Source organism: Capra hircus, chromosome 3 (assembly GCF_001704415.2).
Source record: "Capra hircus breed San Clemente chromosome 3, ASM170441v1, whole genome shotgun sequence".
NCBI classification, from domain to species: domain Eukaryota; kingdom Metazoa; phylum Chordata; class Mammalia; order Artiodactyla; family Bovidae; genus Capra; species Capra hircus.
Genome location: NC_030810.1, coordinates 97,336,766 through 97,355,643, shown reverse-complemented (window position 1 = coordinate 97,355,643; position 18,878 = coordinate 97,336,766). Strand labels below are relative to the sequence as shown.

General features: G+C 41.8%; 1 protein-coding gene across 1 annotated transcript in view; it reads left to right on the top strand.

Moving 5' to 3' along the window:
• The window catches only part of NOTCH2 (notch 2), a 179,205-nt gene continuing 164,794 nt past the window's right edge, over positions 4,468–18,878 (top strand). The window contains exon 1 of the mRNA XM_018045986.1: positions 4,468–4,907. Coding sequence (XP_017901475.1) covers positions 4,835–4,907 — 73 coding nt within the window. The 5' untranslated portion in view covers positions 4,468–4,834. The remainder of the gene's footprint in view (positions 4,908–18,878) is intronic.

Here is an 18,878-nt window from a genome sequence, read left to right as displayed (position 1 = left end):
CATTTCATTACACATTCCTGGGTTCCTAGGTTGTATGGTGAGATGTATAGAGTAGCTTGATATGTCAAGCTATGAAGTAGATTGATATATCAACTCATGCTGGATACGTACTACAGAATCTCTTCTTCAACATGTATAGTGCTTAATCAATTCAGCATTGGATTGTCCAAGACACCTAAGCTTTCTGTCAACATTGTACCTCTCCCCAATTCATATACATACATATATATATATATATATATACACACACACACACACACACACAGACATATACTTTTCATTAAACATTTATTTAAAACATGTATTGTTGGGCACTTATGTGCAATAATTTCTATAATACAAACTGGGGCAAAATAGACAAATAACACAGGATCTCTGCCATTGAGGCTTTTTTTCCAGCTTATTGGATCTGATAGAATAAATTATGAACAAGTGCCTAATTCTGCATTTGTCTTGGGAGGCAATTTTATGTGTAAGTTATAATTAGTAAAGACATATATGTATATTTTCAGTTTTGGCAAAACCAAAACTAGTGGTGGCTTTTATTCATGTTTTTCTACTGTGGATGGTCTGTAGACTTTAGTTTGGTCTTGGAGACTGAGGTTTTTCCCCAGATGAAAGTTTGTGGTATCTCATTTTCCTGTCTATTAGTCAAGTTATAGAAATTTAAGAAATGGCAGTAACTCTGTTTAGTTACAGGATCACCTGAATATTTTCCTGCCAGTTCCTCCTATACAGTAGAATTTGCTTTGACTAGAAGCACTGTCCTTGGGGGAAGGCCATTTCCCAATCTAGTGGAGTATTTAAACTGCTGAATACATTTTGGGTTGACAACACCAGGTAGATCCTGGCATCTTATGTCCTCAGATGCACCTCAAGATGGTGGTGTTTGGAGACACCACCGCAGGACCCCTCGCTTCTGATACGGATCATCTAAATGCACACAGTGGAATTTAGGTTTAGCTTTGGGGAGAGACCAGTAGCAGAAAGCACATTTCAGTGCAGTTCCATTCTGGTAATCAGTCGGGCTCCTCCCAGCTCTCCTTAAAGCAGTCAACAGCCATGGCTGCTACTCTGCTGAACAGTTTTCTCACTTCAGCTACACCGCTCTTTTGCCTACTTATCTACTCCACCAAACCTCCTTTTCCTTCTCCTGTCATTCCTATATCTGGGAATAGCTCAGTATACTTCAAGACACTGAGGTCACTGCTGACTCCTTGGTCTACCCTTCCTCTCTCACCTAAGCAGTTACTGGACTTAGGAGTCAATGCTGGTCTTTTCTGTACATCTGGAGCCCCTGTCTAAGTTCTTATCTTCCTGGTATAGGGAATAATCTCTCATCTCTATTGTCCCCCTTCCTCTATGCTTGTTCCCTGTGCTTGATATAGATTAGACCTCCAAACATGAGAAATTGTCTCTTCTTTACCTCATTCATCGTCTGGTCCTCCAGTTCTTAGTCCAGCTATTGCGGTCTGCCAGAAATCTTTCCCTGACCACCCCTGTTCTGGGACATGACACATAGTCCCTCAGCTGTGAACTCACAACATTCCACTTGTCACATTGGATATTGTCAGTTATTAATACTTGTCTCTCTTTCTTTATCCCTCAACTCCTCCTATACAATTTAGACCATGGTTAATATTCACCAAAATGTCAGTTGATGGGTTAAACTTACTTGCTCTCATCTCCCAGTCTTTGCTGATTTCAGTTTCTTCCCTTGATTTTTAAGCTCCCTTTTTGTTTCATTTTTGCCAGTTTATATTCATAGCTTTTTTCAAAACACATTCTTTCAAATACCTCTTCAGTCTTAGCCTTCTACTTCCATTCAGAACATTTACTCTGTATTACTTTTGTCCTTATGGGATCCTGTGCAATAAATTTAACACAATAACAAATTCAACAAAATTTATATGTGAACAAAATAATTGCTTTTCTTGAAACAGTCAGCTTGAGAAATCACATACTTATTTTAATAACGTTGTCATAGCCACAGTCATTTCTGGAGCTGCTCTTTGGAGGTGATTACTTTTACATTCTTCTAGGTATATTTTAATAGCGACAAATCTAATCTTTGCAGGTGCTTTTGAAAATTTGTATACAGCCAAGTCATTAGGAATGGTATTTAGTGAGTAAGACAAATGATCAAGCTGGTAACCCCACAGGTCAACAGCTAAAAAGTAATGTTATCGACTCTTCTGAACACGTTTGTAGAAGGGAAATTCCAAAACTATTTTGACTAATTATGTTATTTTTGAAAAGAGTTTCTAGCATCTCAAGCTGACTACTTTCAATAATAGCACTCACTTCTCTATTATAAAGTGCTTATTAAAATCCAGTTTGGAACTTCACAGACCTGTGATTATACTTGTTTTATTACACTTGTTTGGCATTGTTTTATTGTACACTGTAGTACTTATGTGGGACTTCCCTGATGGTTCAGACAGTAAAGAATATACCTGCAGTGCAGGAGACCTGGGTTCGATCCCTGGGTTGGGAAGACCTCCTGGAGAAGGGAATGGCTACCCGCTCCGGTATTCTTGCCTAGAGGATTTCATGGACAGAGGAGCCTGGTGGAATACAGTTCATGGGGTTGCGTGTGATAGGTACTGGGAATGAATAAGGCCATGGTCCTTGCCCATAAGAACTTCTGATCTGGTTGAGAAGATAGAAATACAAATGATCTTGTGTGAAAAAATAGGTAACAGTGGAAGATAAAGAAGCAGTGCAGTGGAGGGACTGTCTGCAGGGTACAAAGTCATTGCAGTGTCTGTAGATCCTTCTCAGGACTGAAGGATGAATGATTAGAAGTTCACCAACAGGAAGGGCTAAAAGAGTCATTCCAAATCTGGGGACAGAAGGTACAGAGACTAAAACAAGAAGTTATGTTTGGGGGAATCTCAAGTCATTCAATACTGTTAATGCGTAAAGTTCACAGTGGGGCCAGGAGGATAAGATTTGGAGCCCAGTCAAGTAAGGGCCTTATATTTACCATTTTTAGAAGTTCGGCTCCCTATAGGAGCCAGGGAGAGGCTCTGTGGGTAAGATTCCCCTTCCCAACAGGATATAAACTCCCACATCCAATTAGTAATAGAGGTTTGCCTCCCCTCCCTCCCATTTTTTTTTCCTTCCTTTCCATTCTGGCATTTACCTCCTTACTGCAGGCCTTCATCACCCCATGCCTGGACTGTTTCACAAGCTCCTGACTAGTTCTTGGACTCCAGTTCACCTTTTGCTCCTGACAGTCAATTTTGCACAGGATCATCAAGCAACCTTTCTTTCCTTCAAGTCTCACTCCTGTTCAGAAACCTTCAATGGTTTTCTATGACCTGAGAGATAACCCTACCCTCCATCCCCTGCTTGTCAGTCAGGGACCGCATAATCTGGTCCCAACCTCCTCTCCCTCCTTGACTCTGGTCATTGCTAATAATGCCAGACTCATCTACTGATTCTCTTATTTGCTTTCATGATGGCTCTCCCCTGGAATGCTATGCTCACACAAACTTTTTGTTTATTTCAGTTCTTTTCTTACAATAACAAGCCCACTTGTACCCGTACCTGATCACATCCCCCACTCTCCTGTCATGAAAGTAAGCATTAGTTTGGTTATATTCTTTTACTATATAGCTTGTGATATGCATCCATAAATAATATAGTTTTTCTTTATATCTCCTTCAGTTAGCTTTTTAAAACTATCAAGATTTTATCTCTATCTCTCTAGATAAACCTCATATTTATCTCTATATATGAATATAGTCTTTTCCATTGTATTACATTTCATTTTTAAAATATCCCATACATTATTCATCCATTTCTTCATGGGTGGGCATTTAGTTTGTTTCCAAGTTTCAGATATTATCATCTTACAATGGGATATCCTTAGCTGATCTCCTTGTCCTATGCAAATTTTACTAACTTTTTAAGATTTCTGCTTTCACCCCAGCTCCTCTGTGAAAGAAGCAGCAAAGTCTCGGTCCTCAAAGCTAGCTTGTGCATCAAGTGTCGTTAGTATCAGTCCATTGTACCAGGCACACTGCAGGCACACTGCCACACAAAGTAAGGTGCTTAAGAAATGTTTGCTAAATGAATGACTGACTGAATGAATGAAGGGTGCAGCACAGCCCATTCGATGGCTCTGTTCATTTTAAATGGACTTTGGCGCCGTGGCTCCCACAGCCTTCTTTGACAGCACCGGTCCTTCTCTGTTGCATTCCTTCAGCTAGCCGGGGAGTGTGTGGATGTGTGGTTGTATATAGGCGATACCCATCTCGCTGGATGATGTCTGTCTCTCCCGGAAAGTTCACTACCCTAGTGATTCAAGTTCAGAGTCCTAACACCACCCCTGGCAGAGGCCCGGCCCTGAGAGACGCTCCAGCGCCGAGTGAGTTAAGGCGCGTCCGGACTCGACGCGGGTTGGCAAGGCTGGGGGTGTCTGAGGACTCATAGTAGATCACTCCGCGCGCAGCCCGGGCCGGCGCTTCTTCCTGCGGGAAACCCCTGGGTGCCGAAGGCGGCGGGGCCTGGCGGCGGCGACAGCGGGGCGGGGTTTGCGGTGGGAGGAGGCGGCCGAGGCGGAAGGACACACGAGGCTGCTTCGCTGCACACCCGAGAAAGTTTCAGCCAAACTTCGGGCGGCGGCTGTGGCGGCGGCCCAGGAACGGCGGACTTGGGGTGCAGGCAGTGGAGACACTGAAGTCTGAGCTTCGGGGCGCCGCGCGAGGCCGCGAGCCGCGGAAGTAGGAGGAGGGGAGGAGAAAGTGGGGGCTCCCCTGTCGGGACCCCCTCCCCATGTGGATCTGCCCAGGCGGCGGCGGAGGAGGAGGAGGCGACCGAGAAGATGCCCGCCCTGCGCCCCGCTCCGCTGTGGGCGCTGCTGGCACTGTGGCTGTGCCGCGCGGCCCCGGCGCGTGGTGAGTATCCGACTGAGGGGTGCTGTCCCCGGCGCCCCGGCTCACGCCCCTCCGGCCCGGCTGGCCACCTGGGGCGACCATTCCCACCCTTCCGTCCTCCACTTGGCGAGAAGGCCGGGCTCGGCCGTCGGCGTGCAGTGAGGCCACTTAGTTCCTAAAGTTTGGACAGCATCAGACCGCTCCCTGCGTGCGCCCCCTCCTCCTCGCCCCTCGCCGCCTGCAGCTCCCCTCCGCCTTTGGGTCCCACACACGCCTCCTCGGCCGGAGGGAGGCCGGGCAGCAAGCCTCAGAAGCTCCCTTTCTTGGAGCACTTGAGTTCGGGGATTTGGGAAATTTCGCCCATTTGGCTCCGTGTTTCCTGGGGTCGGGGGAGAGCCGGGGGCGGGCTGCCTGGGACAACCATCGCTGGCCGCGGACCACAGATGGGCTGAGCGGAGGAATGCCAGATTCTGGCGTGGAGGGAGCGGGGGCAGGGCGTCCCAACCCAGCGGCTTGCACCTTCACAGCCAGACTCAGCAATGCTGAAGGAAGGCCCACGATGTGAATGGGTGGGTTTGGTTTGGATGGGGACAGGCTTTTGCGGCGCGCCCGAGTTCTGACGCTTTGAGTTCCACGGTTCCCCAAGAATCCGATGTGTAAAGTTTGGCTCGAGTCTTTGAAAGGTGGAGGCAGGAGCAGTAGGAAAACTGGTGTGGCTGCATGCTGAGCCACATGATTTAAAAATCTCTACTGCTGTTATTCTTTCCGAGGCGCAGAGCTCGGGCGCAGTTTCAGAGTCTGTGTCCAGCCTCAGGAATGTGGTGTGACGATCACCAACTCCTCCAACCTGGCAGCAGCTAAGGCTGTTCTTTTGGCATGGTTGGGGGTGGGGCAGGGGCGGGTGAAGAAGAGTGGATACGTTAATTCAAAGTGGTGCCTTCCAGAGCTTCTTTTTGGTTGGATATCTGCAACAGTCTTTCTGAACACGGTTGGATCGAGGAAAGGAAATCCAGTCGTATCTTACCCATCCCACCCACTATCGTAGAATCCAAATTTCTTTCCATACTGTTTCGTGGAAAGAACCTGGGCTTTGGAGCTCTGCGCTTTAATCCTGGGTTCAAATCCAGCTCGGTTGTATGAACTCACCAATAAAATGGGAATGAAATTACCCAACTAATAGGATTAATTATGAGAATGTATATTACACTGGTGGCAGTCAAAAGGTATTCAGAAAGTCCTTTGCAAGGCAGGACTGTGTGTTGTTGTTGTTTGTGAACTCTCTGCTTCCAGTGGGATGGTGGCTTGTGCATGTTTGTTGAACTGGAAGTGGCCCCTTCTTTTCCTAGCTTAATCTGAAGAAAGTTTTACCTTTACCAAAGAACTTAGTACTTCAGCTATGACTCTTTGCAAAGAGAAAGTAATGAAGATGATGGGCTTAAGAAAGATTTGCTCTTTGTATATTGTTAACAGGCAGTCGACATGCCAATCACAGATGTTGAAAAGACATCAAAGTTATTATCACAGTGCTGGGTTGTTCAACCCCAAACCTTTCTTGGAAATTCAAAGTCCATACACCTCTGGGTCCCTAAGAATTTCAGAAGTGGACCAAGGTGCTGTGTGATGATGAAGCAAAACATATGATAGTATTTTTGCCTTTCCTTTTTCTTTGAGCGAAAGCTTTAGTAAAGTGTAAATTTAGGATAGAGGAGTATAAACAATGGGCTAGTCTGAACATTATAATCCTTGGTCTACCATTAGCTTGTTTTAGTAAATCGTCTTCATGTTCTGTCATCTCCTCATCTATGAAAGAGAACCAGAAATCACTTATTCTAGAGAGTTGGAGGGAATAATAAATATGTTTGTAAAGTGATTTGCTAAATTAAGTGTTTAATGATAAGACATGTCAGGAATAGGATAACTCTGACACACAGGGCTTCTCTCATTCTAGGACCTATACTTCTGCCCTGATGAAGTACTGCTCTTACTAGCTAGCTTTCAGATGGACAAGTCTAGTGTTAGTGTTAGCTCAAAGACAGGATTTAGATATTTTGATTTCTAGACAAGTGTTCTTCACAAGCTAAACTACATGGGAATGGAAGAGATTAAAAAGCCCTTTTCTTGGTGCAGATCTTGAAACTTTTCAGAGTATAGTAGTGAAAGCTTGAATCTTCTCAATTTATTGTCATTGTGTTTTGCCAAGGTATCAATTATAACACCCTTTTAAACTTTTGAGTGTTCCTGTATTAGTCTAGTGGCCAGTTGTTAATTTAAACATCACTGAGTTCCTGAAGCAGGGAGCTGTCAACTCATCTGTCTGATTGTCTAAACAGCTATCCAAGACCACCCCTTGCTCCTTGTTTTCTTTTGCTTTGCAATGGGAAGTCACTCCCTGGTTTTGCTGCCTGCTACATGATTTCTCAGTTGAATTCTTCTCTTACTTAAAAAAAAAAATCACAAAAAGTAATTGTTTTTTCTTTCAGATGAAGATAAAATTTACCCTAGAACTTGTTTCTTCTTGTTCTTTCTGTTTTATTATTGTTTCTTTTTGGGGAGGGAGGATGAGAGTGATTTTTTTTTAGTCTCTCTTTTTCCTGATGTTTTTGATTTTTTAAAACTATCTACCCACATTCTTGGTATCTCTGTGCCATTCCTGCTCTGCTGCCTCTTCTGTGAACTGCTTATAGCCTAAAACAGTAACTTTTGGTTCACCTGAGCTATAGTTGCTGACTTCAGGACCTTTAGAAAATGTTTGAATTCAGTGGGATATGCTTGGATGCTTCAGACCAGCCTTACAATACATTTAAAAAATATCACACCCACAGAAATTCTATTTTGCCCACAAAATTTGCATTGATCTAGTTCCCACTCTCTGATGCCATTCCTAGTGGTCTCACTCCTTACCTGGTCCACTGTGATAGAACAAAGTCCACATCCTGGCTGCATCAACATCATCTGGGCTGCCTCTTGGCCTCAACACCCAAGGATTCTGGCACAGTAGGTCTGAAATTCCGTATTTTGAGATCCTGCATTTTTCAAGGTTTACAGGTGATTCTAATGCAGTAACTTGGTTGGAGCCCAGTCATAATTCATTATTCTCTATCAGGTGTGTACCTTGGGGTCTTCCCTTTTTAATGTTAATAATTTCCAGAACCAATGTATCCTTAATCAGCCATTCCAGTTTTTAACCCTTCTGCCTTTCAAAGATTTTTGAACTTGGTGACGTAAAAGCTGTAGAGTAAATAATATCTTATATGAGAAATAAGTACTGTTTCTTCTTATTCATCTGAGCACAGTGGGTCCACATTGTCTCTTTAGAAGGGCTTCTTATATATATTTAGATGATATTATTATAAACTGCCCCCTCCCTTTCCTCTCTGTTATCTCTTTTTCTTCAAGTTTTATTCACATGTATCACTTTTGGACACCTTGTCTATTGGTCCTTAATGGTTTTAGGGCAAAAAATTCTAAGCTATGATTTGAATGAGAATAGAATCAGATTTTACATTATACTGATACTGTGCATACACTTTTAAGTGCTTCCTTTCTTGACCTCTCTTGAACCACAACTTAACCTTTTATTTCACTCCCACTCTTTCCTTTTTCTCCTTCTTTCATCTTTCCTTTCTCTGCAGATGACTTGAAGCCAGAGGGTTTTCTTCTCCTCTACTTTTCTTTCTTTATCTGTCTGCCATATGCATTGTATTTTGGGAGGTTCACTGGTCTAGGAGCCAGAAGACCAAAATTTTTCCCCCGGTCAGCTGTTAATTAGTCTTGTGATCCTGTGGGAGGGGCACTACTTTGGTCCTCCATTTGCTTAGGCACTTTGTTCATAATCACTGAGCCCATTACAGACAAGTTGAGACAAGACTCTCTCTTCTCTGGTCCTCAGTCTAGTGCCTTGTCCACTCTCCACACCTCTTCCATCTTTTGTACAAATGAGCTGATGCACACGCACACAAATCCTCAAGTGCTTATTGTTCGTGTGCCTCTTGAGGAAAAGAATTGTGTCTTTTCATTTGTGTTTGTTCTAATACCCGCACCCGACCGTGGGGTTGCAAAGACTTGGATGAGACTGAGTCCACACAGCGCACACAACCCTTGTACCTAGAATGGTGCCTTGGCATCTGATAGGCACTCAGTACATATTTGTTTCACTGAACAATTACTTTTAGTAGTTTTCTTATTCTGGACTAGTACAATACTTCAAGACAGTTTTTTTAAAAAGTAGTATTTGCAGAAGTTATTGCTTACCTTACATTTGGGGGAAAACCAAATTTTCCCCTTCCCCAGATGTTTTATTTAAATTTGCCGTTTTGAATTTCTGTGTGTGTGTGTGTGTGTGTGTGTGTGTGTGTGTGTGTGTGTGTGTGTGGTGGTTTCTTCTCTCTTTTTCCTGATCACTTCTGCAATTCATAAAGGTCACTTTTACTTTGGAATTTAACCTCAAAGATGCTGGCATCCACCCTCTGCCTCTCACTTGAGTTGCCTCTACTGCTTCCTGTATTACTGTATTACTATGGCAGCAATTTCTGTAATTTTGTCCAGAGTTGCCACGCCCTTATTGTAATTTGGACATTTTGAGGATTCTTGGAATATATTATGTTTAAAGTTAGAATTAAAAAAGCCCTTTTTTATATTGGAGTATAGCTGATTAGCAGTGATAAACAGGGCTTCCTTGGTGGGTCATTGGTAAAGAATTAATTCACCTGCCAATGCGGGAGACATGGGTTTGATCCCTGACTGGGAAGATCCTACATGCTGCAGAGCAACTAAGCCTGTGCACCCCGGCTATTGAGCCTCTGCTCTAGAACCTGGGAGCCACAACTATAGAGTCCACGTGCTGCAACTGCTGACGCTGGTGCGCCCTGGAGCCTGTGCTCCACGCAAGAGAAGCCATCACAGTGAGAAGCCCATGCGTCGCAACTGGAGAGGAGCCCCTGTTCTCTGCAGCTAGAGAAAAGTCTCTGTAGCCGTGAAGACCCAGCATAGCCAAAAATTAATGAATAAAACTATATGAAAATGATTTATTAGTTACAGATGTACAGTAAAGTGATTCAGTTATACCCATACAAATATCTTGTGTTTTTCAGATTCCTTTCCCATTTAGGTTATTATAGAATATGGACCCAAGTTTCCCTGTGCTTTATAGTAGGTCCTTATTGGTTATCTACTTTAGTAGTATGTATATGTCATTCCCAAATTTATGAAAATTTGTTTAGATGATTTTTTTTTTGAGATTTATTTCCTTGTGAGCTGCATATTGTAAACTTGAACTAGACCGAGCAGATATTTACATTTAGTATATTTGTTTTTTTCCCTCCAAGAGGGTTCCATTGAAAATCACCATCACCAATAAAAAGCAAAAGGTGACACATGGTAAATACATTTTTTAGAGAACCACAGAGGGTGAGCTATCTCCAGAATGAAATTTGTTCCTTGAGGGCAGAGACCATGTCACACGCATCCCTTCCCTGGCCTCTGCCCAACATGTGGTCAGCCGGGCAGCAGGTCCTTCCTGGTCGTGGCACCTGTGACTCCTGCTCTGCCTGCCCCAGCTTTGGGACATTCTGGAAGACAGGTGATGGTGAGTCAGAGGTGTGTCCTTACAGTCCTTTCTGCTTTGAAAAGATCAGTTAAAGGTGGACCCCACCTATACGCTTTTATGCTATCTCTTTTTATTAATTAATGGGTAGTTGGAAGTTTCCTCTTTGTTGACTTATTTGTTGGGAGGAACTTTAAAAATTCACCTAGTCCTTCTATCTGTCCCATGGTGATTCTGATCCTCTTAGAACATCCTGGTTAACGTGTAGCCTGCCTTTTTTCTCCTTGATCATCTCTTCTGATAGACAGCTCCTTCTTTCTGGAGGCAGATGAGTCTGGATTTGGACAGCTGTAATTCGTTGAAAGATCTTCGTATATTCAGTTGTAATCTTCCTCCTTATGACTTGCACCCACTGGCATCTTCTTAGGAATTTGTCTCAAAGAGTCCTGAGTCTTTTGTGTTAGGGATCCAGAGGTACCCTTTACTGAACTGACACCCACCCTTCCGTAAAAGGAGTTAAACCCAGTGAGGACCTTGAAGATGATCCCATCGGGGAGATTGCTTGGGTTAATCATTGTAGCCCTATATGTTTTGTACCACCCTTTCCAGATGGCAGTGGTGGGAGGGAAGCATTTGTTGAGCAGTGTTTCCCCAATCTGTTTTATAATAAGAACACCTGAGGTCTTCTCCTGGAGATTCCGATTCAGTGAGTTTGGAATAGTGTCTGCGAATTTGTATATTTCAGAAATGGCCAGGTAACTTTTATACTAGGGAAATTTTGGAATCACTGCAGAGAATCTAGGAAAGCTAAGGGCTTTTTTGTTTTGTTTTTGTTTGTTTATTCTTTGATAATGCTAGAGATGGATTGCTTTGACTGTGGGTCCTGTGGTCACTTTTTTCTGCCTTGAAAGTGCCTGCTTCTTATTGAATGCCTAGCTCACTAGGGAGAAGAAAGCCACTCTGGTATCCATAAAGGCTAATAAAATTATTTAGCTGTAAAAAAGTGGGGTTTTTGGGCAGTCTATCCAAAGTCTTAGGACTGCCATGTGTGTGTCATGTATGACTTTGGTGGATGCCTCCTTGTCCCTCCATCAGGATATTACCTGAGATGCCAGAATACATAAAAGTTCCAGTTTTCTTGGTGTCTGTTAAGGAATTCTGACCTCAGCCCTTGTGAATGATGCTGGGTCTTTGAGGATGTCTGTCTTGTTGACCCATGAACACATATCTGATGTCAGGGATTTCCCTCAGATATGTTAGTGAAAAAAATGTAAAGGTCATTCCTTTCAGGCAGTCCTGCTTTTGGGGTGTCTGGGCTGCTGCAGCAAGTAGAATAAGGAAGGTAAGATAAAGGGGGTCTGGAGGACTTCTTGAGCAGAACTGAGCAGTCTGCAAGAAGGGGCTCAGAAGTGCGCCTCTAACAGAGACACTTGGTGTTGCTGTTCGTGATAGGAAGAAGGAAGTGGCTTCAGATCTGAAAGGATACGCTCATGGCCTCTAGATGGGACAAATAGCAGTGTTCGTTGGCAGTGGTAGGAAGTTGGCTGTAGGTCTGTTCTTTCTTTTCTCCTCCCCTGGAGAACCAGCTGTGTGGCAAAAAAATACATTGTGACATTAAAAAGAATAGTAAAGCCAAGAAGCTGGAATGATACAAGCCATAGCTAGGAGTGAACAAAACAAAGCAATTATTGTGTTAATTTGTTTATATAAGTAAATATATACATTTCTATATAATACTCAATAGGAGCCTTACTTAGCTCTAAGCCCTAAGCTGTAAGATTTAATATCTGTGTAGCTGTGCTGTCTTATTGGTGTGTTAGGGAGGGCTCTGGTGTGTTGTCAACCTTAATTTGTGTGTTTCCCCTAGCATGGCGTGGTAGGCAGTAAGGGTATTCTGCTTTTCTAGCTGTGTAGGAGTCATTGACCAAATGGAAGATAGAGACCTGCCCCCAGGAGCTGACATCATCAGGGAGACAAGACAGATGAGCACACACAGGAACATGAAGTACAGTTACTTAGTAACTTATCTATACTGACTGAGAGCAGTTTCCTGCAGTCGGGGTGACTAAGAGCTGTAGGGTCTGGGGGGAGTAAATCTCGAAGCACCAGGGAACAGCGACCCCCAGCTCACCCCTGCTGGGCTTGTCTGCTGTTCTGCTCTTTCTCTGTTGGAATTTAGAAGTATCAAAACTTGACTTGGGGGGAAGACAAAGAGCCCTTTGTTTGGTGGGGGTGTAAATATAAATTTGGCACATGTTGTGGTGTCTATTATGTCTGTTCGTGGGTTTGTGGCGAGAGAGAGGGCTGTGTTCTCAGACTTGGATGCCTAGCCTGATCTTGGACAAGTTAAGGTGGAAGGAGCTCCTTTGGAAGATCTGGTTCTCAGTGGCGGTCGCTGAAGGAGCCTCTGGTCTCACGGCAGTGACTGCAGTGCGGTGTGGACACACCCCGAGTTGCTGCCTCAGGTGGCATTGATTAATCATGCTACCATCTCCCTCACCCTCTTGTGCTTGTCTTGGCAAAACCCTGTCCTACCGGCTCCTCAGAGTTTGGGCTTTACTGGATGATTGAATGAACTCTTAAGGGGTTCACTTTACTGTCTCTTGGCTCTCTTGAACTGTAGGCCAGTTATTACCGTCCAGCTCTGGAGCCCGTGATCTCCCAATCAGGTGGTGAGGGGCCTGTGTCCTTCTTCCCAGTGCACTGAAGGGCCTTCCCCAGAGACCTCTAGGGAGGGCAGTTTCTTGTCTTCAAGGCAGTTCCATCTGCAGGGTATTGGCAGTGACTCTAGTTCTTTGTATCAACCAAACATCATGCCAAGATGGATTCATCATCTCACAAAGGCAGGTTGTATCCATGGGCGTTGCAAAACCTGTTTCTGGGTTAAGAGTAGTGCTCTCACCTCATATATTTATTTATAGGAAGAAAGCCTGGCTGTATTTCATGAGGTAAGGAAAACATGATGATAATATTTTGGTTGGAGTCAGATATTGTCTCCCTAATAATATGGTATCTTTTAACAAATAGTATCCCTTTAAAATACAGTTTTGCTTGCTGACTAAAGCAAGAAGCTGCGGTTACATTCTAAAGTATACTACCTTGTTCAGAGACAGGTGCACTTTAACACTGGTATTTGCTTCTTTTTCATCTCTTTTCACTCTCATCTCTGTTTTGTGAGGAGATTCTGGGAGGCTTTTAAGCCTCAAAGATTAAATAATCTATTTTAACGAGTACCTAACAGGGAGAGGTTGCTATGCTGGCTTACTTCTTCAACATTCCAATAAGAGAAAAATTGATACTGTTTAAGCACTAATATGTTTTGTTGAGTTTCTGAATATGAATAGTCAGAACACTAGATAGTGTTAAATTGTTTACTTCTCTAAATGGTAAAGTGGTATGCTGCAAAGAAACTTTCGTTTAATTCTCTGCTTTCATGTGCTTTTGTCAATAAAGTGTAGAGACTCACTGAAGTTTAAGGACGTGTGTATTTTGATTATTACTTTTTACTGTTTTCTTTGCTGAGAATATGCCTTTATTTGCTAGATCTTTTAAAATTGGAACATGAAGGACATTTACTTTATTAGAACATTTAAAGCACTTTCTAATCTTTATGAGGATTATTAGAGAAAAAAACATGTCTGTAAATCATGCACGTTTGGGATGTTACTATATAAAGTAGTAACAATATGTCATGGTTCCGGTGACATAAACTTTTAAGAGATTGAAGGAAAATCTGGTTGTAACTGAAAACAAACATTGTAACATTTAAAGGTAAGTTTACATAGCAACAGAATTATTCCTTATGTTTACATGTAATTAACTCATATTTATGCTTTGTTGATTTTCTCTGGCACCTTGACAAGAATTTTTTTGGGCAGGAGGTATTGGGCTTCCATGGTGGCTTATTGGTAAAGAACCCGCCTGCCAGTGCAGGAGACTGGTTAGATCCTTGGGTCGGGAAGATCCCCCAGAGAAGGAAATGGCAACCCACTCCAGGATTCCTGCCTGGGAAATCCCATGGACAGAGGAGCCTAGCGGGCTGCATACAGTCCATGGGGTCTCAAAAGAGTCGGACACGACTTAGCAATTAAACAACAATTTTTAAAGTAATTATATTTAAGGGTGGTTAAGGAGTTCATCACCAGCTCGATAAACATGAATTTGAGCAAGCTCTGGGAGTTGGTGATGGACAGGGAAGCCTGGCGTGCTGCAGTCCATGGGGTCACAAAGAGTCAGACACGACTGAGTGACTAAACTGAAGGACCTTTGAAAAGTATAAGAAAAATCCACAGTTACACCACTGTTAATATTCTGGTGTACATCATTTGGTCTTTTTATCAACTCTTAAAAATTGTAGATTTATAATGTATATGTGATTTTCTGTTCTGTCTTTCTTTGATTTCTCCTTTGCTTTGGTTACATATTTGTCTCCATCATTTTTTTCTTTCCTGCATAAATGACACTTTATAAATGCCAGATTTTAAATCTGGCATTTAAATGCCATTCTGTATAAATGATCTTTATATAGAAATTCCCCTCTTTAGGATATTTCTATTAAGCTAGATTTCCAGAAGAGAAATTACCATGCCAAAGAGTGATTTTTAAACATTGGGAAGTAAGCAGAAAAACATAAGAGAAAATTAAAATCTCCAATAATCCCATCACCTCCAATCAAAACCTCACTTAATATTTTGTTATATTTCATACAGTTGTTTTTCTGTGCCTCTTACTGTAATTAAGATTTTAGCGTATTATAGTTTTACTATATACTTCTGTACCACTGAAAATATTGTAAACACTTTCCTATATATGTAAATAATTTGTTTCTTCATATTTCTTTGTTTTTATTGAAGTACAGTTGATTTACAATCTTGTATTAGTTGGGGCTTCCCTGATGGCTTGTTGGTAAAGAACCTGCCTGCAGTGCAGGAGACCTGGGTTCGATTCCTGGGTCGGGAAGATCCACTGAAAAGGGATTGGCTACCCACCATATTCTTACCTGAAGAATTCCATGGACAGAGTTGCCTGGTGGGCTATAGTCCATGAGGTCACAAAGAATCTGACACAACTGAGCGACTAACACTTCTGGTGTATAGCAAAGTAATTAAGAAAGAATATATATACTCTCAGATTCTTTTCCATTATAGTTTATTATAAGATGTTGAAAATATATATATATTTCCTGTGTATAAATATTTTTTAAGAACATGGTTTTAAAGGCTGCCTACGGTTTTATCTGAAGATTCTATTTTATTTAAACTGAGATCTAGTCTTGGTTTCCAGCTTTCATGATTATAACTAATATTGTGATGAACATTCTCATATGTAAACAATGGTGGGAATATGTATTTTCTTAACATAAATTCCAAGAAGTCAAATTATTTTATCAAAGAAGATGGACCTTTGTGTGGCTTTTGATACACATTGCCAAATTTCCTTTCATATAGTTTGACCAAGTTATACTGTATTAGTTGAATATGAGACTGTCCGTGTTTCCAACCGTCATCAACACTGGTTTTATGTTTACAACTCTTTAACAATTTGATAAGTGGTAAATGCTACCTCATCCTAATTGGTATCTCTGCTTATAGTGGTCTTGAAAGTTTTTCATGTGATCAGTGGCCATTTCTGTTGCCTTTTCTTTTGATTTATTTTGGTAAATTGTATCTTTCATTCATCAAGGTATTTCATTTTTGGTTACTGATTTGAAATATTTCTTTAAACATTAAAAGTATTCTCTTTATCTTAAATGTGTCAAAACACACACGGATACATTAAACTACATAATATCAAATTGCTACCAGTATTGATATATCAAAAATTATTTAATAGCTTTTAAAAAATCCTTTGATTTCTAATGCACTTGGTCAATTTTCTGTATATTTGTTAACTGGTATTTTCTGTAATTACTTTAAAATTCTAATCTGACTGTATCATAAATCAACAAGCTGTCGGTTGTGTGTGCCCAGAAAATGCACGTTTACTTTAGTATCTTATAAAAAGATACTGGAGGAAGCAAAAAACCCAGTCTATTCTGAAGCAAGCTCTGTTTTGGGGTGGGTGGAAGGTAGCCTGCTTCTGTCTTGTCTTTTTGAATATCCAGGATCTTGGACCATCCCTGAAAGGCGGACCTGAAATTCACTACTAAATCTGGCATTCTGACCTAATTTATAGTTGTGCAGTGGTCTAGCCGCTCCATTTGGTAAGCCAACAGGATGACTAAGATTCTTTCTCCTCTCTCTTCGCAAAATTGATTAGTTGTGGGACAGAACTGACTGAATCAACCTGTTGTTTTGGCACCCCACGAACACCACCTGTTTCTTAGATTTCTCCCTCCACCCTCCCACTGACCTAGCTCAGTGCTGTGTGCACAGTGGGTAGGAGATTGCAATAAAGAAGAGTAGATTGCTTTTTTCCCCCATGCTTGTATGTTCTTAAGGCATCCTGCTGCTTTTGACATAAGAGTTCCAGCTGAACTGCTATATGTGGCAGCTCTGTGGGTCGTAAGTGTTTGATTCAGAGTAATTTCAGGCAATATGAATGCTTTCTTAAGTATCATTGGAATTTACTGGGCTGGTTGTTTGCCAGCTATTACCATATTTAGCATGAGGAGACCTGGAGAACAAGAACATTTCTGACCAACCAAAGAAGGAAACCTCTCTGAAGGACTGCAACTTTTTTTTTTTTTTTTAAGGCATAGGTTAAGAGTTTGTGTCCCCTGGTCTTTGATATTCTGCCCCATCCACAAAATTAACTTATGGATGGGAAGAGAGGTTTGATGATGAAGCTCTTTCTCACTCTGAAGTCTATTAATACTGTTTCTGGGAGGAAATTAGAGAATTCTTACTCATAGACTGCACTGAGAAGCTTAATCAGCAGGTGAAGTTGTTGCTTAAAAACAGGTTAATGGGTATTTATTCTCATCTTTCTTCTTGAAGGCTTATTACTTTCCTGCTTTGTCATGATCTGAATTTATTTTGGCCCAATCATTTTCTCCCTCCTACTTTTGAAATTATCAGCCTTCTCTCTGTGGCTTAAAATCTCTCTGCCTCAGTTTTTCCATTTTAAAGATGAAGACAGTATTTGAAAGGACCACTCGGTACAATTAACATAAAACATAAAACGACCCTAACATTTACATAGCGATGCGGAGTTTACAGAACACTCTTACACAATTGCCTCCTTTAATCTCACAAAATCTTGGTTGAAACTGAGCCTCTGAGGGGTTAGTTGGCTTGTATACCATTGTTTGGCCCTAGATAATAAGTGACAGAGCTGGGACTTAAACTTGTGGTTTGACTTTTAAAACCTCAGCTTTTTTTTTCCTTTTTAATGTTTGATTCTTACTATGTGTCATTCTCTTAGGGCTTTATATATATTTTCTCGTTTAATTCACATGGCTGTCCTTTGGGGTAGATGGTAATTAGCTATACTACAGGTAAGAAAATAGGAGCTTAGAGTCATAGCTTTGATGTTGGGGCGAATAATAAGGTGGTTAAAGGATGGAGCCAGGATGCAGACCCCTAGCTCTTAGGCCTCTGTAGTCAAACATGGCACTTTATCCCCATTCATACAATCATGCCTCACAACAACCTTTGAGATGGAGAGGAGGGGAAACTGAGACCTGTAACATGCTCAGGATAATGGAATTAGTAAGTGTCAGAGTTGGGACTGATTGAATGATTGATTTAGTCTACTTGTCTCCGTAACCCTTGCTCATTGTATACACTCAAAATACATGTTTTTAATCATTTGTGTATTGATAAGATTGTCAGCTCATTGAACATAGGAGCCAGCTGTTAGAAATCATTGGTATATTCTGAATAAAAGGATTGATTTTAGTTGGCTAATGGCCCTGGCCTTTTCTCAGTTGATTTCTGTCATCAGGACAGACAGATTGAATTTGGGTTAAGAGGAAAGGAGTTCCAATTAAGGGGGTCTTTAAGCCAGAATGGGCCACAGCTATGAGCTCTTCAGAAGCCTGCTCTCAAGATCAGTGGCCCAGCTCCTGAGGGCTCTGCTGGGGGACATTTTTGTGTGTTTTGAGAGACTTCTCTTTGAGAGGGAGTTGTGAGCTTAGAGGGAGAAAGGGTGGGGATACCCTGGGCTCTTAACTCACTGGCCCTGTGTCCCTGTTTCTTAAGCACTCTGCCAAGATTTCCTTGTTTTTAAAGTGAAGGTAATAGGAGCATAGTTGCTAGGGTTGTTATGAGGGTTCAGTAAGTTAGTAAGTGTTCCCTTCATGGTATGGTGCCTGCATATAGTGACAGTGTGGTAAATAGTAGTTATGCTGGTGATGTTATTTTGTGTTGCAGTATACACTGGCTTTTTGTTGCTTTCACTTCTTTTTAATCAAAAGTGGATGAGTGATTCAGATCCTTGGTGAGTAATAGGAGCTTCATGTTTGCAGCATGTATGTAGTTCACTGGTTTCCGGTGAGCCTGTAAATA